The 22,837-nt window shown below is 36.4% G+C and overlaps 3 protein-coding genes, 1 long non-coding RNA gene and 2 other non-coding genes across 10 annotated transcripts; 2 read left to right on the top strand and 4 right to left on the bottom strand.

Moving 5' to 3' along the window:
* On the top strand, nt 2,044–4,646 carry LOC104711113 (pentatricopeptide repeat-containing protein At3g46610-like). The gene has a single exon (XM_010427795.2). It carries the CDS (start codon nt 2,322–2,324, stop codon nt 4,329–4,331), a length of 2,010 nt encoding a protein of 669 aa, XP_010426097.1. The 5' UTR covers nt 2,044–2,321; the 3' UTR covers nt 4,332–4,646.
* On the bottom strand, nt 4,628–6,729 carry LOC104711114 (scarecrow-like protein 30). 3 transcript variants are annotated; one of them, XM_010427797.2, is made up of 2 exons: nt 5,159–6,729; nt 4,628–5,065 (listed from the first exon to the last, which is right to left on the bottom strand). In XM_010427797.2, the coding sequence occupies exons 1-2, from the start codon at nt 6,477–6,479 to the stop codon at nt 4,758–4,760; spliced, it is 1,629 nt and encodes a 542-aa protein (XP_010426099.1). In that variant the 5' UTR covers nt 6,480–6,729; the 3' UTR covers nt 4,628–4,757. The 3 variants fall into 3 exon arrangements, with proteins under 3 accessions (XP_010426099.1, XP_019084777.1, XP_010426098.1); XM_019229232.1 differs by having other exon boundaries at nt 4,628–6,235; nt 6,324–6,417; XM_010427796.2 differs by having other exon boundaries at nt 4,628–6,728.
* LOC104780467 (telomere repeat-binding protein 2) lies at nt 7,155–10,848 on the bottom strand. Of its 2 annotated transcripts, none has more exons than XM_019229230.1 (10): nt 10,403–10,848; nt 9,771–9,928; nt 9,030–9,645; nt 8,805–8,951; nt 8,652–8,714; nt 8,476–8,555; nt 8,199–8,395; nt 7,810–8,106; nt 7,663–7,726; nt 7,155–7,574 (listed from the first exon to the last, which is right to left on the bottom strand). In XM_019229230.1, the coding sequence occupies exons 2-10, from the start codon at nt 9,849–9,851 to the stop codon at nt 7,395–7,397; spliced, it is 1,725 nt and encodes a 574-aa protein (XP_019084775.1). In that variant the 5' UTR covers nt 9,852–9,928; nt 10,403–10,848; the 3' UTR covers nt 7,155–7,394. The 2 variants fall into 2 exon arrangements, with proteins under 2 accessions (XP_019084775.1, XP_019084776.1); XM_019229231.1 differs by having other exon boundaries at nt 7,157–7,574; nt 8,805–8,948; nt 10,403–10,834.
* LOC104711111 lies at nt 11,916–13,093 on the top strand. Of its 2 annotated transcripts, none has more exons than XR_755207.1 (3): nt 11,916–12,268; nt 12,407–12,441; nt 12,659–13,093. It is a non-coding gene; the product is annotated as an uncharacterized LOC104711111 (long non-coding RNA). The 2 variants fall into 2 exon arrangements; XR_755206.1 differs by having other exon boundaries at nt 12,407–12,453.
* On the bottom strand, nt 14,535–14,606 carry TRNAG-UCC. Its single transcript has one exon. It is a non-coding gene; the product is annotated as a tRNA-Gly (tRNA).
* On the bottom strand, nt 15,927–15,998 carry TRNAG-UCC. Its single transcript has one exon. It is a non-coding gene; the product is annotated as a tRNA-Gly (tRNA).

Here is a 22,837-nt window from a genome sequence, read left to right as displayed (position 1 = left end):
ATATAAAGACACTAAACTTTTGGGACCAAAAGAACATTTAATGTTTTCGGAAAGAAAAAAAGAAAAACACTTCAGACCAATTTCACATTCACATGTGAGCATGTGAGTTCTTAAAAGGCATGGTCTATGGTAGACTTCTCAGTTCCCACTACTCACATTTATCTTAGTACATTTATCAACTAATAGTAAAATCTTATTTTCACAAAAAATATTACAATTTCTGATGTAGGTAACACTAGTGATTGTCTTAGTAAACTCAACTCTGCCGTTAATCAAATATGTAAACATAACCCTGAAAATACATGGTAATATTGACAATCTCAGCTAATTTCGTTTTTGGAAATTGATATTTTGTTAAAATGAATATGTGTAGGGGACAAGACCACAACGAATTTGTCCAATACCCTAGCTACTATGGGATACTTATCATGTAATATAACGTGGGCGAACACAATTAACACAAATTTTTTTTTTGTCAAAAAAACTATATATATATATATATATATATATTTAAAAATATGGAAAAATTCTTGATATAAATTTTTGTTATTAAAATACATAATATAAAAATAAGCAAAAATCTAAAGTTATTACTTAAAACAAAAAGAATCTATCAATACATAATTTAATTATTATCATATAAAAAAGAAATGAGAATAAATTAATAAAAATAAGTAAGACATTGACATAGTATAAACAATATAAAAAATTGTGCAATAATCATATTGTCGGAAATAATCATATGAACATTTCTAAGATAATTATATAATTAGAAAAACAAATTCTTGATACTTATAGAGTTTGGTGAGCTTATTAACTTAAAATATTCTTCTTTTTATGTAAACAAATAGAAAATATAAGTACAATAATCATCAAGTAACATATATATCACATAAAAATAATTTACTTTTGTTCGAATATCTATCATCTACATATTACAAAGAAAAAAGCTAAATAAATTAGTAATATTGCTCATTAAAATAGTAATAAATTAATCAAAACATTATTCAATCATAATAAATAAATTATTACAAATCAAACTATTTTTTTTATTTAAATTAAAGATTTCTTAATTACATAATCAAAATAAATGTTTTCCTTATAGTAATTTTATATTTTGGGTTAAAAACTGCCATTGTTGGTTATTTGTTAGATTTATATTTCTACCAACACCATATATAAATTAATATATTATCAATTATTGAATCGTATATAGTTTTAGTTTTCTTTCTTATTTAAAAATTGTTAAACACATAAATAAAGTATACTAAAAATGGAAATAAAAAATATTTTGTAAAATAAATCATAATAAAACATTAAAAAGAAATATCATTATGATGCGAGTTTTGATCCAAAAAATCTTACAATGACAGCTGGATGGATCTGAGAAAATATTTCTATTAGGATCATATGGACAACTCTCCTTGATGGAGATCTGTAATTCTACATATATCAAATTTGCAGAAGGTAAATCTTGATTTGCGTCTATTCAACAAACATGGATTCGTGAATTGACGTCGGTTTGTTTTAAAGAAATAGTGAATTGCTCACAAAAATAATCAATAAAAATTATATGACATAGCTATTGCTAGTATTTATCGAAAAACTATACTTTGGATCTCAAGATTACAACGTACAGAATTTGTGTTTGTTAAGAGAAATTGTAATAATGTAGCACATTTCTTTAGCTAAGCATGCTTGTACAACAAGTAATATTTTACTTTGCTTGTTTTTCACCTTTTATATGATTTACGGATTGTTTGTATCATAACTTTATTAATTCATAAATAAATTTCTGTTTTGCTAAAAAAAAAATATTAAAAAATTTGTATAGCTACTTAATTGGTAAACTAACAAATACATTACAATAACTAAAAAATTAATAAAAAAAATTAAAAATATGTCGGTAACATCGTAGTGGTTAATTTAAAAACAAATAGTTGACAAAAAATTATGAACCGAAAACGTTTTTTTTGTTTTTGTTTTTTTGTCAGACAAATAATGAAGCTTGATTGAAGCCCATATAAGCCCAATAGCGACAAATTCTATCTCTTCTCCGCCTTTCATCACGATGAATCCGCCATTGAAGTTGTTCAACTTATTTTCTAGTTACTCCACTTTCCCTCTTCCCTGCCTCCTCAATTTCGTTTCTTGTTCATATTGTAAGAGATCTTTGAGCTTCCAATTTTGTAAAATTGGAAGCGAGTGCTTCTTCCATCACGCTTCCACACTATTACGATTCCGCTCCTCAAGCGTGAATCTTGTGTATCCTTTGACGCTTCCATGCTACATAGCTTGTGTGAGACTTGGTTGGAAAAAAGATGCAAGCTTTAACCATTTGGCCATTAAAGTCTGGTCTTTTGGTTGGATCAAGATTGGAATTTGAATTGGATTGTTCTTGTTCTGTTGTAGTTAGCCCTAAGACTCGAAATAGACATTGTTTTCTTGAACAGCCTTACTTTGGTAGTAGTAGTAGTAGTAGTAGTATCTCTAGCGGGTTTGCCATTAACCCTACTTCAAAAGTTCTGTTTTTGTGTGAGCCAAAGAGAAGTTTGTTGGGATCATCGGTTGGGGTAGGATGGGCCACGGAGCAACGAGAGCTCGGGGAAGAAGAAGATGTTTCCACGGAAGATTCAAGTTCAGCCGTAAATGGAGGAGAAAAGAACAACAAGTCAAGAGTTAATGTTAGAGAATTAGCGTTTAGTTTACGAGGTGCTAAGACAGCTGATGATGTGGATGATGTACTCAAGGATAAGGGAGAATTGCCTCTACAAGTCTTTTGTGCTATGATTAAGGGTTTTGGCAAGGACAAGAGATTGAAGCCTGCGGTGGCGGTAGTAGATTGGCTTAAGAGGAAGAAGAGTGAATCAGGAGGTGTCATAGGTCCAAACCTTTTCATATATAACAGTCTTTTGGGTGCGATGAAACAGTTGAGGGAAGCAGAGAAGATACTGAGTGATATGGAGGAACAAGGGATTGTTCCAAACATTGTTACTTACAATACTTTGATGGTTATTTACATGGAAGAAGGGGAGTTTCTCAAGTCCCTTGGGGTTCTTGATTTAGTCAAAGAAAAAGGTTTTGAGCCTAACCCGATAACATATTCAACGGCTTTGCTCGTCTACAGAAGAATGGAAGACGGTATGGGAGCTCTCGAGTTCTTTGTTGAGTTGAGAGAAAAATACTCAAAGAGGGAGATAGGGAACGACTCCAGTTACGATTGGGAATTTGAGTTTGTTAAGCTCGAAAACTTCATTGGTAGAATATGCTACCAAGTGATGAGGCGGTGGCTGGTGAAAGATGAAAACTGGAGTACTAGAGTGTTGAAGCTTTTGAATGCAATGGACAGTGCAGGGATTAGACCGAGCAGGGAAGAGCACGAGAGGCTTATATGGGCGTGTACTCGTGAAGAGCATTATATTGTTGGTAAAGAGTTGTATAAAAGAATTAGAGAGAGGTTTCCTGAGATAAGTCTGTCTGTCTGCAACCATTTGATTTGGCTGATGGGTAAGGCTAAGAAATGGTGGGCAGCGTTAGAGATCTATGAGAATCTTCTTGATGAAGGACCTGAACCTAACAATTTGTCTTACGAGTTAGTGGTCTCTCATTTCAGTATCTTGCTGAGTGCAGCTAGCAAGAGAGGAATATGGAGATGGGGAGTTAGGTTACTTAACAAAATGGAAGATAAAGGATTGAAACCGCAGAGCAGACATTGGAACGCTGTTCTTGTAGCGTGTTCAAAAGCCTCTGAGACTGCAGCTGCGATCCAAATCTTTAAAGCAATGGTTGACAACGGTGAAAAGCCAACGGTAATCTCATACGGTGCACTGCTCAGTGCTCTTGAGAAAGGGAAGTTATATGATGAGGCGTTTCGGGTTTGGAACCATATGGTTAAGGTAGGGATTGAGCCAAATCTTTACGCGTACACGACAATGGCTTCAGTTTTGACAGGACAGCAAAAGTTCAATCTTTTGGATACCCTTCTCAAGGAAATGGCTTCAAAGGGTATTGAGCCGAGCGTTGTGACTTACAACGCGGTTATAAGTGGTTGCGCGAGGAACGGGTTAAGTGGTGTGGCTTATGAGTGGTTTCATAAATTGAGAAGTGAGAATGTTGAGCCTAATGAGATAACTTACGAGATGTTGATCGAGGCTCTTGCAAATGATGCAAAGCCAAGGCTTGCTTATGAGTTACATTTGAAGGCTCAAAACGAAGGGCTTAAGCTCTCTTCTAAGCCATACGATGCGGTTGTCAAGTCAGCTGAGACTTATGGAGCCACCATTGATCTTAATCTTTTGGGTCCTCGACCAGACAAAAAGAAGAAAGCTTAGTCTGATGAAACACATTGTACAAAATCCAATGTTACCGTGGGGTAAGGCACATCATCCAAGGATTGCCATGTCGGGGACAGAGAACAAAGAACAATTGCAGAGGACCCTTAAAAGGGAAGAAAATTGCTATTGCAGGGAAGAAGAAAGTGTCCAAGTAATCATCTTCATGATCTCCTTATTGTTCTGTAATACTCTTTTTAGTTTCTCTAGTCTCACTGTTTAATTGTGATTTGTAATCTTCAAAACTTGTTTCCAAATCTTGGTTGGCATATATGTACTTTCAGGTTTCAAGAAAGTAGAGAGACTCATTCCATATATATGAGAGCAAACAGATTGTACACACACTTTAAAACCAAAAAATAAAATAAAAAACAAAGAAATGGAAAGCTAACAAAATTATGCAAATGATGATTACAGAATTGTTTACTACTTCTTAGCAGGTTTCCAACAAGAAACAGCATAAAGGACTCTTCCTTTCCAGCCTTGAAGCATCCAGTGGTTATCATTGTCAATCACAAAATCTTTATGGTAACGTTGTTTCACTATCTCTTTCGCGTGCTTTATGATCTCTTTGTTTAGTTTCGCCGGTTTAAACCCGGCTCTTAAAATCCTAACCTGCCATTGCTTGTAGGTTTCGGGCCTTGCAAACCGTTCAGACCCTTCACATGCTATCACACTCATTGCATCTCTTACGATTAGCTCCCTCTCCACCATGGTCCTGCAATTGTCTTCTTCTGGTAATGTGGCCTCATACATGTCAAAGAGAGCCGAGCAATGGAACAGAGCTTCTCTGAACCTTGTTAGGAAGAAGGGAGAATTGTACGTCCCGTTGATCTCTGCAAACACAAAGAGGTCAGGATTGATATCTCTGAATAGTTTCAGAACCGTGTCTCTCGGAGAGTTGAGGGACATGGTTTCATCAGGAGTATACTGTAGCCGGAGGATGCAGTTAACAACTGTTGTCTCTCCAGTCTTGATCACAAGCTCATCAAGAGTTATGTCCTCCCAGTTTTTGGCTATGAAACTGTACTCAAACGGGACTTTGAACTTGTCACAGAACCTCTTCAGTCTTCTACCTGTCTCTTCTACCCGCTCTGATGGACGGAAACCTGACTGAGGCAGCTCGATACCAGTCACACGGAGCAGTGGTGGTCCGCCGTCACGGTTTGACAGGGCTTGTATCAGACAAGGCAACTGAAAACCATAGAGAATCCCAAAATCAATGATGTGAAGTGTGGTTGCTTTGGAAGCAAGCTCATAGATTGTTCTGTTTGCAGTGAAGTAACACATTCTTAAAGTGGGGCAAGCTTGAACAAACCCCTTGTAGGCTTTCAAAATGTCCACCATAGATGTTCTGCTATAAGTAGCAGATATTGGTGTAGCCATGGTTCCGGTGATACGTGCTTCAAGCGCCTCGGCTAAGTGATAACCAAGTCTCTGAGTTGCATCGCCGCGGATAGAAGAGTGTTCTCTTATCTCCTTCAGTTTCTCAGCAGCTCGAGACTGGTCAAAACTCGCCACTGCTTGCGCGCATTGCATCAGGAGATCTCGCATATCTACTGGCTGTTCTGTCTTTTGTTGTTTGGATCGGTTCGATGAGCCCTTTGCTGGTTTGGTTTTGTTTGGTGATGCTTCTCCATGAGTATTCTTTTGACAGATCAACAAAACTTCCTCGTACTTTTCAGCCAGCTCATCCATCGTGGATATTGCAGGGAGCTTTGATTTCCTTCCACCCTCAAGATAATCATCTTCATCACCATCCCTATGGCGATACCTTCTCGTTGACTCCTCTGAAACTACTTCAGGCGATCCAGTGACATCTGAGCTTTGATCAGAAGTAGGAGGAGATTGATCTTGAAGCACTTCGTAGAAAGATTTCTCGGCGGCTTGTAAAGCCAAACTGTCTACCAACATACAAGGCTGACCTTCAAGATCTTCCTCCATCAACATGTCATTGATGTACTTGAAGACTGGAAGGTAATCAGAACATACCTTAGACTCGGTAGGAGAAGAAGAGTCGCTCTGAGATTCAGATTCGTCGAAACAAGTGAAGCAAGATTCATCAAGATTGTTCATTGGTTTGCAGCAAGATCCAGAACCGTTTTCGAATTTGAACCCATCAACGGGTACTTGCAAAACAGCATCCATGTAGGATCAAAAACCCCTGAGAGAATCTCAATGAAGATTAAAGAAGAAGAAGGAGAGGAGGAGAGAGATAAAGAAAGTGTAGAATAAGTCAACTAACAGAAGAAATGAGATATAAAACTAGAGGGAAGATTTATGTGAACACACAAGTGGAGAGATGTTGATATATATGATAAGGTATTGTTTATTTTGGTTATTGTTTATCTTTGTCTTGGCAAAGAAGAAAAATGAAGGTTCGAGGAAACAGAGAAATGTGTGGGGGTTGAGATAAACACTAAGCCGCCACCACAAAAGGTTAGTAATAATATGTCCAAAGACTTTATCTACTGTCGTGGGTCCAAGTGACTAAAATACTATTTGTTTTCTTGTTATTGTCTTCCTTTTTGGTCACTTGTCTGGTCAACAATTTGACTTGGTACTTTGAATATCTTTCGAACATATGACCAGAACAACCTAAACCTTTAGCGTTTGGTTTGTGTATGTGATCGCCTAAAGACTATATGTTGATCCTTTAATCGCTCTACATCTCTGTTGGAGATAGTGAAGAGACAGTTGTAGGAGGGAGACCAGATTTTAACTAGTTGGTTCAGGTTGCAATAGTTGTAAGATTCTAATTGCTAATCTATTTCGAATCTTGGTTTCATCAGGATTGGCCGAGTCATCATCAATCATAGAGAGAATAAAAAAGTCACCAAAGATTTACAACCAAATCCTTCACATTGTTAGGAAGAAAAACTCAACCTTATTCCATTCCTATAGAAAAACTCAACCTTATTCCAATTTTATAAAACTTTACACTTGAAAGAAAGAAAGAAAAAAAAACCGAGAAGGACTGAGACCAGAGCTTCAAGTATGTCAGAATCTTACAATGTTGATGATCATAATAATACACAAAGGTTCTATAGAACAAGAACCTGTTCAGATTAGAGCCTCTACCTGAGAGGATGGTGGTGGCTCAATCTGCAGTTGATGCATTAGGTGTTGTGACCAGTAAGCGTGTGCCTTCAGAACACGGTCCAGAAGTTCCTGTGGCACCGGCTCTCCTCTCCGCTGCTGTGGGGATATCCTTGCCGTGTGGACCAGCGTCTTCCATTTATCCTACAAAAGGCAGAGACTCAATACCAACAACAATGATAGTAACTTTCCAATATGTCAAAACTAAGACAGTTTAAGTTTAAAATTTAACCTTGAGATCAACATAAGTACGGTGCTCCGCGTCCACAAAAGCATGAACCTTAACGTCTCTCCACCTGAAGTTAACAAACAAAGATACAAAACATGGTTACTATTCAAAGAAACATAAGATAAGAATGCTATTTATTTTGCGTATTACCTTCCGGTTCCGAGATTCTCAACAGCTTGTACTAGTGCTTCTACTTCAGTAACTGAGAAAGGTCGACGAATTCTGCGATGTGCAGCTTGCTGCTGCTCAGTCCTTTTAAACTTACGGTTAGGAGTTCGAGGAGCCAACAACGCTGATGACGCAATAGGAACCAAAGCTCTAGAATCATCAGTCGATCCTAGTTTTCCAAATGAGTCAGATGGGGATGGTGTTGAGTCATGATTAGGATCCACCAACACATTGTCGCGGCATAACATTAAATCATCACAGGCATTCTCTGACAGATAACTGGCAGAGAGAAAATGAGGCCCTTAAGGCGCAATAGACTGATTTTTTATATCGATGTGGCATCTCTGAGAGTGAAGAGAAGAGTACTGAACCTGGATAACAGCGGTTGAGAGGTGGTTCCTAAACTAGGCTCAAGGCTGAAACCGAGAGAATCCAAGTGCGTGTTCTCCTCAGAGATCCCAGTCTGAAGAAGGGTTTTGCTATCATCTCGAACTTTCTTTCCTTGAACCATCAACCCGACTCGGAGTCCATCACCTAGTATGGTTGTCACTGCTTCCATCACCATCCGCTAACAATCCCAACATAAAAATAAAAATAGGGTAAGTTCTTGATCGGGATTTTCATCACAACAAGATGTTGGTATTGCACCTTCAAGGAGCCAACAGTAGCAGTTTCTGGAATCTCTATGAAAAGCTCAGGCACCCTGAAAGACTTGATCCGCAGCCTCACTAAAGAGAAACAAAAGAAAAACATTTTTAGATTATACACTGTTTCAAAGAAACAAATAGCCAACAAATGATTCAGATTGAGACACCAGTAATTACCATGATGGTCCCTTGACACAAAAGATGCATTTCGACTTTTCATGGAAGATATTGTTCTGTTTCCTGCGGACAAATTTTGTGAAATCACGTTACTAACAGCAGAGACTTGCAAACATCCTAACAAGAGAATGAGAAGATGACAATATTTTGAACCTTTATGTGTCTTCCCTTGCAAACGGTAATCATCAGAGTTCGAATCGGAAATAGTGTCAAAGTATTTCCTTTTCTTGATGGGATAACTCCTCTGATGATTGTGCAAGTAATAACTCCTCTTTGAGCAATACCATGGCTTTGCATCTGCTAATACCAAACATCAAATCACACATTAACTTAGACAATAAAACTAAACAGAAAAAAACACTAGTTAGGCAATATTACCTGTGTTGCCTCCTTTCCAATGTCTAGAAGCCAATATCTTCCTGATTCTTCTGTCTCCAATACGAGGCACAGGCCTAGTCAGACGAGGGCGAATGTACCCAGAGAAGTTTTCATCATCATCATCATTATCATTATTTCTACTAAATAAATGTACATCATCATCATCCCGAGAATCATTGGGACTACCGCTCCCACATGCTCTTACCTCGGTACTACTGTTACTACCTATACTAGCTACAACATCAGGTTTTACATTCACACCCGGATGATTAAGATCCTTACTAAAGTTTCTGACTTTACAAGAATCACTACCAGCACAACCCAAGTTACTAAAACCCTCAACAACCTCCTTGTCTAACTTGTCACCTACTACCAACAAGTGATTAGGATTTGTGGTAATCACAGAGCTAAATCCACACTTGCCATTGTCAAATGGGCTCGGGGATCCTGATAACACGTTTTCTTCAGCCTGGAGTTCCTTCTTTACAGTATTTTGTACAACTAGACAGTTTTCTCCACCCGCATTCACCGAGCTTTCTCCCTCGAGCAGCAAGGTTCCAGCTACGGTGGCCAATAAGTCAATCGCGCACAGTTTCTTCTCGTAAATGCGCCTCTTCTGTCAACAAAAGTGAACAATGCGAATCAGTGGCCATGAAATGTGAATGATCATTATGTAAACAGAATTGATCATCCATGTAACACAATCTGTGATAAATTCTGTAACAGCTAAGGCCATTATACCCGGAGTGATCTGGGAGCTCGAGCTTGAGCAGGCAATTTGTAACCATCGTCTCCAAATTCTAAGACTTTATGCGACACCATTACTTGGATGCATAACAACACAATGATAGTGATTGCTACGAGCGATAGAGAAATGAATGAAACTCACGCCACGATCTCTGTAGATAAGAAACAGAAACAAGAACCATAAGAATTGAAAATATGAAATTCACAGATGGTAAGGATCTGGGTTTTATCAAAATCAAAATCTGATAAACCATCCTAAAACCCTGATCAACACAAGATCCAAATCAAGAACACAAAAAGCGTAATTCAAATAAAAGCTTCGATCTTTGAATTAAAAGAACATAACAGATCAAACGTTGAGCAAAAAAATAGAGAGACACTTACAGATCGGGTACACAGATCGATAGAATGAGATTTTTTTTTTTTTTTGGTTTGTATAAACAAAACGACAAAGTATCAATCGACGAAGATGACGATAACTTCAAAAACAGAAACACACAAAAACCCTTTCAAGATCCAAACCCAAAACCAACGAATTTGAAAATTCTAAGACCAAAACACAAAACTTTCGACAAAATCGAGAACACAAAAAACCCATCAAGAACAAAAGTTTAAATCTTTCTCACCTTTCAATAAATCTTCAGCTTTCCAAGAACGAGTACTCCTAGACGATTCTTCAGAGAAAATGAGAGGATCAGAGATGAAGGAATCAGAATTCTTTACACAGTGGATCAAATCTCTAACCCATGTTTTTAACCCCAAGAAAGTGATTGAAACTTTTTTTTTTTTTTTTTTACTTGTATCAAACGCTACCTATATGATGATGTTCTCTCACCACAAAAAGGATTTGATCAAATTCTCTCTTTTCTTTTTTGCGATTACCAAATTATACAAAACCCCTTAAAAGAAGTGAAGTGAAGTGAACCACCACGTCTTTCTTGCTTAAACCCCTCTCAATCTCATAGATCGATATGTAACAATAACTCAACCACCGGAGCTACCGGTATTACCAGTCCCGTTCTTACCGGGTTATAATAACCAGTAAAAAAAACATTCACCCTAAAGACTCGGTTTTCTTACCCATCCATGGTCGAGATGACCCACGACACACACACACTCGTAAGTCCTTAGATTTATGACACGTTGGTAAAGAACTAAAGATGATGGCTTTGGTCCGTAGCCTTTTGAGTAAATTACGTCTTGTCACTGATTTTATTAAAAACAAAACTCATTTCGGGCAAAGAAAATGTTTTTTTTTTTTGGTAATAAATATTTTAGTTTCTATTTGGAATATTCGTTTGTGCTTTTATATTTTTCCTAAGAGAAAATAACAAAATTTTCCAGAAATATTTATGTTTTAGGAATCACGTATAAGATAAGATGGTCCCTAGTTTCTTATATTGTAATTATGAGGTACTCGATTTCTATTAATTGGGAGTACTAATTTAAAACTGAACATGGTACACTACCTGATTCCAATTTTTTTACAGAAAAATATTTTTAAAATTTTCTAGTGAAAATCAATCATGAATGTAATCTATTTAGTATATATAATATGAACCATTTTACATTGTAGATGTGACAAGAAACGTAAAAAAAAAAAAAAAACAATTAGAGTTGTACTCGATCCAATTGAATATGGTAAAGAGCAAAGAGCCCCAGCAGTTTATGAACTTGTGTTAAATGAACGATGAGATTATGAGAATGTATCATTGTCTAAACCCCTTGTGTTTTATATTTGTTTGCTCTAACTAAATATTTCCATGTGTAAATGAATACACTCTCATAATTAATTAAGTTCATACGTCGATGTTTCTAACGTTTAACGAATTTTATCCTGTGTTGAGAAAAATAAATTAAAAAGTCAACATTTACGTACAACAAGTTCGACATATTTATAATCCTGTGTTGGATACAATTACAAATGATTTCATTTAGCCCCACAATCATTATAATTTTTTTTTTTTTAAAGGAAGGCCTACCTCTTTTCTTAAATTACAATAAAATAATTATGTCATCTTATCCTATCTCGAAAAAGTTCGAAAGGGATAAAAGGTGGGTGGTTTTGAATTTAGAGAAATTTATTAAGAATGCCATGAACCCGTGTACATTCTTTTGGGATATGCCATTTTCATTAATTCCTTTCCCCGGGTACCATAGAGACAAACTAAAAAGACTATATTGCCCTCTAAAATCTAAACAACAATATCGATTATTTTCTTTTTCCAATCTCTCTCTCCAAATAAAATATTTTTCAACAATCCTTCATCTCTTTTAATCTTCGTCGTTCTCTGCAACTCTCATTTTTTCATATTCCAATTTTTTTTTTTGGTGAGTCTCTCCATCCCAAATTCATCTACATATTTTTTTCCATAATTTACTCCGATCATGTTTGCATCTGATCCAATTTCACCCGCTGCATATGAGGAATCCCTTCATCTGTAACATGAGATGCTCTTGTCGCCATCAGAGATGCTTCCTTCTAAAGCTGGGTATGAGATTCGTTTGCTATCATTAGTCCTTTTAATTGATGGACCAGATCTAGAGGATAATAATTTGTCCATCGCTTAGCTTGTGTATTATCTCCTTATCAACAATTGACTAACTCTCATTTGTTGTCCATTTCTCAGGAATCCCAACAAGTCAGTGGACATAACTCTCAAAGGTTGAATTTTCGGTGAACTTTCTGCTCTCATCTTCTTACCCTATCTTTTTTTGGCTTTCAATCTTCCAACACTTTGATCCGGTGGACCAAATCCAGTCGACCAAGTTTTTGTCCACCATTATTATGTGCTTTGTTCTCTTGAGTTAACCTTTTCTCGTTTGGACTGACGTTTTGTATCCATTGCTAACAAATAATTGTTTACATTGCATGTCTGCAGATCCGGTAGACTAGATACAACCGACCAAGTTTTTGTCCACCGCTGTTAAGTTCTTTGTTCTCTTGAGTAGACCAGATTCGTTTTGTCTGGCGTTTTGTGTCTATTCCTAACAAGAAAACTTGTCCACATTGCATGTTAGCAGAATCTGGTGGACCAGATCCAACAACCAAGGTTTTTGTCCACCACTATTATGTCCTTCGTTCTCTTAAGTTGGTCATATCTGTTTGGTCTGGTGTTTTGTGTCCATCGCTTACAAAAAAATGCCCACATTGTTGGTCTGCAAATCCGGTGGACCAGATCAAACAACCAAGATTTTTGTCCATCACTATTATGTCCTTCATTCTCTTTGAGTGGACCATATCAGTTTGGTATGACTATTTGTATCCATTGCTAACCAAAAAAGTGTCTACATTGCAACTATAAAGATCCAATGGACCAGATACAATAATCAAAGTATTTGTCTACCACATTTACTTGTCTGCAGAGTGATGAACAACATGTTTCTAAGAAACTAATGTCAATCAAAATTTATTTCTAAAAGCAATCAAAACTTTAATTGTAGAATGTTAAGAATCAATGATTTAATGGAAAAGAAAAATGTTTATCATTAATGGCATAGAGTCAATATCCTTTTTTACTTTTTTTTTTTATTTTATGGGTATTTTTGTCTTTTTTATATGTGGCTCAGAATTGGAAAATAACATTTTAGATAAAGAAATTTGAAAATGACATTTTTTACAACTTTTGTTTTGAAAATGGCATTTCTAACGAAATTCCCTTAAATTTATATCATACAAACACCACCGTTCAATATTAAATTTGTTTGGAAAATACTTAAAAGAATATTCTAACATACATATACAACCAAAACATATGCGCAATTTCATGCATATTTTAGTTTTAAAAGGCTAAGATCGATGGTATATTTCAACCCAAAAATGAGTGCATATAGACTATAGTATACTTCAACTAAATACGTAATAACAAATATACATTTATATGTGTTATGAGGATTTAGAGAACGGTTGTAAACTAGATATTACTCAAACATTTCTAGATCATGATTGTGATAGACTTTTCATGAATTACTTTGAAATAAGAATAAGTTCACTATGAAAACTAATCAAGTTCGTTTTCTCATTTGTGATATGGTCCGATCAACGTCGAAAAAAGCATCAAACATTTGTTGGTTTTGACATCTTTTTGAACTTTGAAGACTGAAGAGACATCAAATAGTCACTCGTAGTTTTCTAAAAACTAAAATCGTTAAAATAACTATTTTTTTGCTTTGAGAATTCACTATTTCAGTCAAATAATAATAAAGGCCAATTCGTTTTATCTGTGGCTCATATTCGTGGCAACACGAGCTTTTTACTCTTTGTTACGTTTTCCTTTGAAATACCGTTATTGTCGACGCATAATTGGTAAATTATTCAATGGATAATTTTAGGTTACAGTAATGACCCGTTTGTATCCACTGATCCCACACATAAGATAGGAAAAATATATAGTGCGTGAATAAAAATGTTCTTAATTGTATATCTCTAGAAGCATATGGAATTAAAGGTGATACACTTTTACAAAAAAAAAAATAAAAAAAATTCCATCATATTTTTTTTATACTTCTTCTCTAATTAATAAACTTGAAACTAGGCTTATCATAATTTAGTTATGATTTATGCGATAGAAAGGTTTTGTGTTTTTATATATAAAGGGATTGATTAAAATGTTTAAGTTACTTATGTTCTTGACCTCTGGTTCAGATGGTTTTTACATTTCACATTTATTAGTGTTCTCATTTTAATATGGTTTGATTGGAGACACATCTATGCTTTGGTACATGGCTCGATTTTGGCGTGGAAAAAAAAGAGTAAAATGCGTCTGCCGGGAGTCGAACCCGGGTCTATTGCTTGGAAGGCAATTATCCTAACCGTTGGACTACAGACGCTTTTGTGTAGATTTTCATACTATCTTTTATCAAACGTAAACGATTCCAAATGATATACAGATAGGTAGAGTCTATGCACAAAGCTGATGCTTCTCTGATTTAAAGCAGAGAGTTAACTGAGAAGTGAAGTAAAAAGGCTCATATAACTCCACACACTAAATTTCAGATTTCATAACTTTGTTACTCAATGATTCATAACTTTGATAGATATGATTCTCTAGCGCTTGTGTTATTTGATTTGAGTTGCAGCATCAGTAATCTTCTTCTAGAACGTTGTTTTCCAAGTCTTTTGGGTTGTGACAAGAGTGAATGCTTTGTCCCAATCTTGGCTGGCAGATTCTTGAATATTGGAGTCCTCAATTGAAGGCAACAACCAGTCCCCGTCCAAGTGACATTCTCCGGTTCATTCATAAAATCAAAGTTCAAAGGCTTTGGGGGTGGCTTATTACTTTTTTTGTTGGATTTGGTCTGCCGCCTACTATTGCTTCCTCGACCTTCAGAATGCTTAAAAAATATGCAAAATCATCAGTTCAAGTAAGGAACAAGGGGTTTAAACTTTTAAGGTGATGTCTGTCTACTAAATAAAGTTGGGAAGAGAGAAACGTTTCTGACTCGCTTCGGGATACAAGTCTCCGTTTTTTCTTTCTTAAAAGCCTTTTTAGGCATCCCGTATTCCCAGTAGTACAAAACCTTGTTCTTGGAAAACTACGTTACAAAACCAGACATTTCAAACATTACAAAATCATATTCTTTTCGAAACAATGGGCATTCTTCACGACTTCACCTTTTGATACTAGAATTTTTACCCTAGAAGGTCTCAATTAACCCTTGCAGTACTAAGGTGTCAATCCAATTGGGAATTTCACTAATAATTAAGATAGAACAAGCCAAGCCAAATTCAAAGAGGTTTAACTATTAAGTGAACAAACTTATTAAACTACTGCATGCAGAGTAATAGAGAACAATCTAGAGAACATGCAGAGTAATAGAGAACAACATGCATAAACAAAAGATAGAACAAGCAATAACAAGCTAAACTTGCATGCAGAGTATAATAGAGAACAATCTAGTGCAACAGAAATAAAAAACAAGTTCAATATTCAGAAACAATCAGATATATATATATATGCTTGTAATATGCTAGTACGTAATTATCATTGTGAAAAAATATTACCATTTCTAGAATCGAATAAAACAAAATATGCTAGTAGCAACATTCCCGATTTTTATGCAAATGTTATATTGTTTTCCTTGTTAATTTGCAGATAAATCGGAACTAAATATTGGATTTGTAAACTTTTCAAATTTTCNAGAGTAAAATGCGTCTGCCGGGAGTCGAACCCGGGTCTATTGCTTGGAAGGCAATTATCCTAACCGTTGGACTACAGACGCTTTTGTGTAGATTTTCATACTATCTTTTATCAAACGTAAACGATTCCAAATGATATACAGATAGGTAGAGTCTATGCACAAAGCTGATGCTTCTCTGATTTAAAGCAGAGAGTTAACTGAGAAGTGAAGTAAAAAGGCTCATATAACTCCACACACTAAATTTCAGATTTCATAACTTTGTTACTCAATGATTCATAACTTTGATAGATATGATTCTCTAGCGCTTGTGTTATTTGATTTGAGTTGCAGCATCAGTAATCTTCTTCTAGAACGTTGTTTTCCAAGTCTTTTGGGTTGTGACAAGAGTGAATGCTTTGTCCCAATCTTGGCTGGCAGATTCTTGAATATTGGAGTCCTCAATTGAAGGCAACAACCAGTCCCCGTCCAAGTGACATTCTCCGGTTCATTCATAAAATCAAAGTTCAAAGGCTTTGGGGGTGGCTTATTACTTTTTTTGTTGGATTTGGTCTGCCGCCTACTATTGCTTCCTCGACCTTCAGAATGCTTAAAAAATATGCAAAATCATCAGTTCAAGTAAGGAACAAGGGGTTTAAACTTTTAAGGTGATGTCTGTCTACTAAATAAAGTTGGGAAGAGAGAAACGTTTCTGACTCGCTTCGGGATACAAGTCTCCGTTTTTTCTTTCTTAAAAGCCTTTTTAGGCATCCCGTATTCCCAGTAGTACAAAACCTTGTTCTTGGAAAACTACGTTACAAAACCAGACATTTCAAACATTACAAAATCATATTCTTTTCGAAACAATGGGCATTCTTCACGACTTCACCTTTTGATACTAGAATTTTTACCCTAGAAGGTCTCAATTAACCCTTGCAGTACTAAGGTGTCAATCCAATTGGGAATTTCACTAATAATTAAGATAGAACAAGCCAAGCCAAATTCAAAGAGGTTTAACTATTAAGTGAACAAACTTATTAAACTACTGCATGCAGAGTAATAGAGAACAATCTAGAGAACATGCAGAGTAATAGAGAACAACATGCATAAACAAAAGATAGAACAAGCAATAACAAGCTAAACTTGCATGCAGAGTATAATAGAGAACAATCTAGTGCAACAGAAATAAAAAACAAGTTCAATATTCAGAAACAATCAGATATATATATATATGCTTGTAATATGCTAGTACGTAATTATCATTGTGAAAAAATATTACCATTTCTAGAATCGAATAAAACAAAATATGCTAGTAGCAACATTCCCGATTTTTATGCAAATGTTATATTGTTTTCCTTGTTAATTTGCAGATAAATCGGAACTAAATATTGGATTTGTAAACTTTTCAAATTTTCTATTTAAGTTTTAAGAATCTTCATGTACATATCAGAGAATCTTTTCCAAGTCCATTTATATTTTTGCTCTTAGTCTTACGTCCATTCTGTTGCTTCTAACTTTCTAAACCAATCCAAACAACTAAAAACCAATACACACAACTTGCTTCTTACGTCATAATCCTTTAAATCTTTTGAAACCCTAATTTTCTGTCTCTTCTCGTGTGACTTATCTTTTGACAGGCTTGCTGTCGAAGAAATCGTTGAGGAAGACACTAAAGCCATAACTTGTGTTTATTGTCTCGTCTCCGATTAAAAGGGAGAGAGAGAGACAGCGAGAAACAGCCGTCAGGAAAACAGAGAGAGAAGAAATTAGGGTTGAGCGGCGTCGATGATGAAAGGAACCTCAATTCCTATGGATATAATCTCGGAGGTACTCGTACGGCTTCCTGCAAAATCTGTTGGCAAGTCGCGCTGCGTGTCGAAGCTGTGTTCATCAGCCACCACCCTTCCGTGTTTCATTAAGTCGTTTGCAGCTCGATCGAAAAGTCCCTGTCTTGTCATCTTGTTAAGAGAAAACGACAAGCTGTTTGTTCTGTCCTTGTTAGAAAACCAGTGTTCGAAGGAGAAGGACCCTCTAGTAGTGGCAGACAGTTATTCGATGACATATCCTAAATTTTGTCTCTTTGCAAGCGGCGAGCCAGTCAATGGCCTGATCTGCGTTAGGATATTAGGACACCCCCAAATCTGGAACCCAACCACAAGGCGTTTCTCGAATTTACCCGTCGCTGGAGACACTCGTTGAGCTTTCTAGGATATGATCCAATAGATGGTACATACAAAGTGTTGTCTATCCCTTCTTGTCATTTTCGTAAGTGCAGCAATTATCAGCCTCGGGCTCTTACACTGGGAGGAGGAGCTCAAGAATCATGGAGAGTCATCCAAGGTACCCCTGAACATTTCCCTTCTGGCTCTGGACGATGCATTGACGGGGTTGTCTACTATGTAGCCTCTCCGATTCATGATTTTCTTTGTCAGTTTTTGGTGAGCTTCCATGTCCGGTCAGAAAAGATGAGTGTAATAAAAGTACCATGGCCCTTTTCTCGTTGTTTCCTCATAGTTTATGAGGGGAAGTTAGTTAGTGTTTCTTCAAAAGCTGATGATATTACCATGTGGATTCTGGAAGATGCCGAGAAAGAGGAGTGGTCTTGTAAACATCTCCATTTACCTTTCACTCGCAATGATCCGATTTCAAAAACCCAATTACACTTGAGAGGTGTCAATGATGCCGGCGAATTTATTTACGTACCATCAGATTTGGAGAATCCGTTTCGGATTCTATATTTTGATCCCAAGGCTAACAGCTTCAGAACGGTTGTGGTTGAAGGAGTTGTGGATGACCAATTTAGACGCCGGAATGGACTCGGAGACGGACCTCTCAGCACCATATCTACTTATACAAATCACATAGAGAATTTCTTGTCTTTTTAAAATTGCAAACGTTTTGGTTTTGTTATTTTTGTTTCTGGCTCAATGATTCTCTCAAAGGCAATAATATTGACATACCTTGCCTTCAAAATCTCTACGACAAACGTTAAAAAGTATATTACAACCCAAATTAAACTGTTGCTAAACTATCACATGAGTAATTATATTAACCTACATTACACATGTTAAACAAATGAAGGAAAATCCAAAGTACCAAATAGATATGATTTTCTAGCGCTTCTGTTATTTGAGCTACAGCAGCAATCTTCTTCTAAAACATGGTTTTCCAAGGGTTTTGGGTTGTGACAAGAGTGAATGCTTTGTCCCAACCTTGGATTCTAGAATCTTGTAGTCCCCAATGGAAGGCCATCAAGCTTCTTCCGAACCATTAGTTCCCGTCCAAGTGACTTTCTCCGACACATTCATAAAATCAAAGTTCAACGGCTTTGGGCCTTTGGCGGTGGCTCATTACTTTTTTTGTTGGATTTGGTCTGCCGCCTACTATTGCTTCCTTGACCTTCAGAATGCTTGAAACATATGCAAAATCAACAGTTCAAGGAAGAAGCAAACAAGGGGTTTAAACTTTTAAGGTGATGTCTGTCTACTAATTAAGTTGGGAAGAGAGAAACGTTTCTGACTCGATTGGCGATGCGAGTCTCCGTTTATTCTTTCTTAACAGCCTTTTTAGGCATTCCGTATACCAAGAAGTATAAAACCTCGTTCTTGGACGTAGCAAAACTACATTACAAAACCAGACATTAATTTTCAAACATTACAAAATCATTTTCTTGGGCATTCTTCACGACTTCACCTTTTGATACTAGAACTTTTACCATAGCAGGTCTCAGTTAATCCTATACAGTTGCAGTACTAAGGTGTCAATCCAATTGGGAATCTCACTAACAAGTAAGATGCATGAAGATAGAACAAGTCAAGTCAAATTCAAAGGGGTTTATAACTATCAAGTCTAAGTGAAAAAACTTATTAAATTACCGGACAAAAGCCAAACATGCATAAACAAAAGATAGAACAAGCAACACCAAGCTAAATAATATATCATGGTTTTTGTGGTTTTTAATCATGATATAAGGAGTCTTTTAGTGTCTTTTCATTTGTTTCTAGATTGTTTTTGAGTCTTTACAGATTTTTAGCATGAAAGGAGCAAAGTGGAGCAATTTAGATCAGTTTGGAGCAATAATCCGCAAGAAATCAACTTGGAATCGATCAGAGGAGATGGTGTCGATCGACACTGCCTTAGCATCGATCGACACCCAGTCCAAACCGACGAGAGAGCCAAATTTGGAAGTTTTACAAAGTTGCCCGAAGTTTTCCATATTTGCAAGACTAGTCCCTGACGTGTTTTAGGACACATATATATAGTTTTTAGGTTTTCCAAACCCTTAGGTTTTATTCTATCAAGTTTTATTTTCCTGCAACCCTGTGAGATTTTGAGAGCTTTGGGAGAGAGAGATCAGATCTGCTTTGTAGAAAAGAATTCTTGAACTCCTTCTTACTCTTTATAATCTCAATTGCTTATTATTCAGAAAGATGTTTTGTTCTTCAATGATTATGTCTGAGTAATTTGCTTGTTAGATTTAGGGTTTTTCACAGGGATTTTATGAATTATTAGATCTGATTATTTAGGATTCATTATCTATCTAGATCTTCATCTTAGGTTGTTCTTCATATTAATCCTTGATTGGCCATCTAGAATTAATACTCTAGGAAAATAAATTGATATGAGAATATAATTGATTTTCCTGATAAAACCTTTTGATGAGCAAAATTATTTCTTGCAAAGAGATTTGATTTAATAATTTTGTGAACAATCTAAACCTGATTTTATTGCTGATTTTTAACCTAGAATTTTACAAAGAGATTTGGATTTTCTGGTTTTAAATTTAGATATTATTTGCAGTGAGAACTGATTTAATTTACAAAAGTGTTTAGAGTTCTAGATCTGTTCTTAATTGTTTGAATCCTAATTTATTGATTGATTTAATATTTCATAATTTCCTGAGAAATTCCCTAGGCCTAGCTTTTTGATCTTCTGAATTTACAACAGCTTTTATTTTAATTCAATTTAATCTGTTTAGCTTAATTATAAAACTCTATAATTTATTGTATAGACTTGTGTCCTTGTGGAATTCAATCCCTAAGTACTGCTTTGATCTCTTAATTTGAGAGAGTAGCTCCAGGGATTAATTTGAGCATATCAAATTTTGGCGCCGTTGCCGGGGACTCTTTGATCTACCATTAGATTTGAGTTTTAGATTTTGTCTAAATTTTTCTTTTTATTTTCAAACTAACACGCTTTTGTTTTCTTTTCTCTTGTGTGTTTCAGGTGTATGCCTAATAAGCCTAACACAAGGAGCAACAAGACTGGTCCAATTTTGAAGATTTCAAACCAAGAGTTGGGAAAACTTGAGCGTGAGAACAGAAAAGCAGCCAAATCTCTAAAGATGGTTAATACGATCATTCTGATGCGTGATGAGGCTGGTGTTTTGAGGGATCAAGAGGGCCACTTGCGCAATGAGCAGGGCCAAAAGCTTGATGCAGAAGGAAACGTGATTCCTGAACCTGTTGTCAACGAGCAGGCTGTCGTGAACCAGCAAGCTGGTGTCGTTGATGAGCCGGATCTTGGTGTCGATCGACACCAACCAGGTGGCATCGATCGACACCCACCTGCAGACGTGCGTGGAGCTGCCAACCACGTACAGAACCCCGTTCGACGACAGGAGAACAACCGGGATCTGATCAGGACCATTGCTGACTACAATCGGGCTGATCTGGTGTATGAGAACCGGTCTGCTATTGTTCCTCCCCCTTTTCAGAGGAATGATTTTGAGTTGAAACCTGCATACTTTCAACTAGTTGGGCAGAGACCTTTCTCTGCTTTGCCCAATGAGAAGCCTTTGGATCACATTGAGCATTTTGAGGATCTGGTGACTAGCATCAAGGCTAATGGGGTAACTGAGGACTACATCTTCTGCAAACTCTTCCCTTACTCACTTGCAGGAGAGGCATCTCAGTGGTTGAAACAGCTGCCTGCTGGATCATTGACAAGCTGGCGTGATGTCAAGGTGGCCTTCCTCAACCACTTCTATGATGATGCAATGTCAGATGAGTTGAGAATCAAGCTGTCTTCTTTCAAGCAAAGACCAGATGAAGCCTTCAAAGCAGCTTGGGTGAGATTCAAGGCTTACCAAAGGGACTGTCCACACCATGGTTTCTCAAGGGTTCAATTGCTAAGTATCTTCTTCAGAGGGTGTGACTGGGAGTATCAGTTGGCTTTAGATGCTGCAAGTCATGGGAATTTCAAGACAAGAATGCCAGAAGATGCTGAATTGTTGATTGAGAACTTAGCTGCTAGCAATAGTACTAAGAGAGCAGATGCTGAAAGGAAGAGATTACATGAAGGATATGATTCAAATTAGCTAGCTTCTGTTAATGCTAAGCTTGATTCAGTGCACAATCTTCTTGATACCAATAAAATATAGGGTTTCGTGCCTTTTTGCTATAGTTGATACACCCTTTAGTTTTAGATAGTTGATATACACTTTAGTTGCTAAAGTGTAAACACTATGTTGGATTAAGAAACGAGAGCAATGTGAAAAACGCTATTAAAAGTGGTGGACCTATCATAGAACACAACTTAAAAGGCTATAATATCGTTAGATAGTAATGATTATATATGTCTCCTAACATAGTAATGATTTCTGTATATTAAAAAAAAAAAGGATGAGTTACTAGAATATTGCATAAAAGCTTCCTTATTACAAATGTAACATACAATTATTTGTAATTACTAGAATAAACCATTGTACCTATACTACCCCTGAAATTAGTGTTGGAAAAAAACGTAATTATGGCTAATGCCATTAGAAAAAAAAACATTGGAAGTTGGGACTAAGTCTACCGATCCTTTGATAATAGATTTATACACGTGGACTGATTAAAGGTGTACGTCAGATATTTTTGGTACACTTAGTTGTAGTGCTGGTACACTTTGCCGTCGACGTAGATGGTACACTTAGTTGTAGTGTTGGTACACTTATCGGT

The sequence above is a fragment of the Camelina sativa genome, chromosome 9, assembly GCF_000633955.1.
Source record: "Camelina sativa cultivar DH55 chromosome 9, Cs, whole genome shotgun sequence".
Lineage (NCBI taxonomy): Eukaryota > Viridiplantae > Streptophyta > Magnoliopsida > Brassicales > Brassicaceae > Camelina > Camelina sativa.
This window is presented reverse-complemented; position numbering and strand designations above follow the sequence as displayed.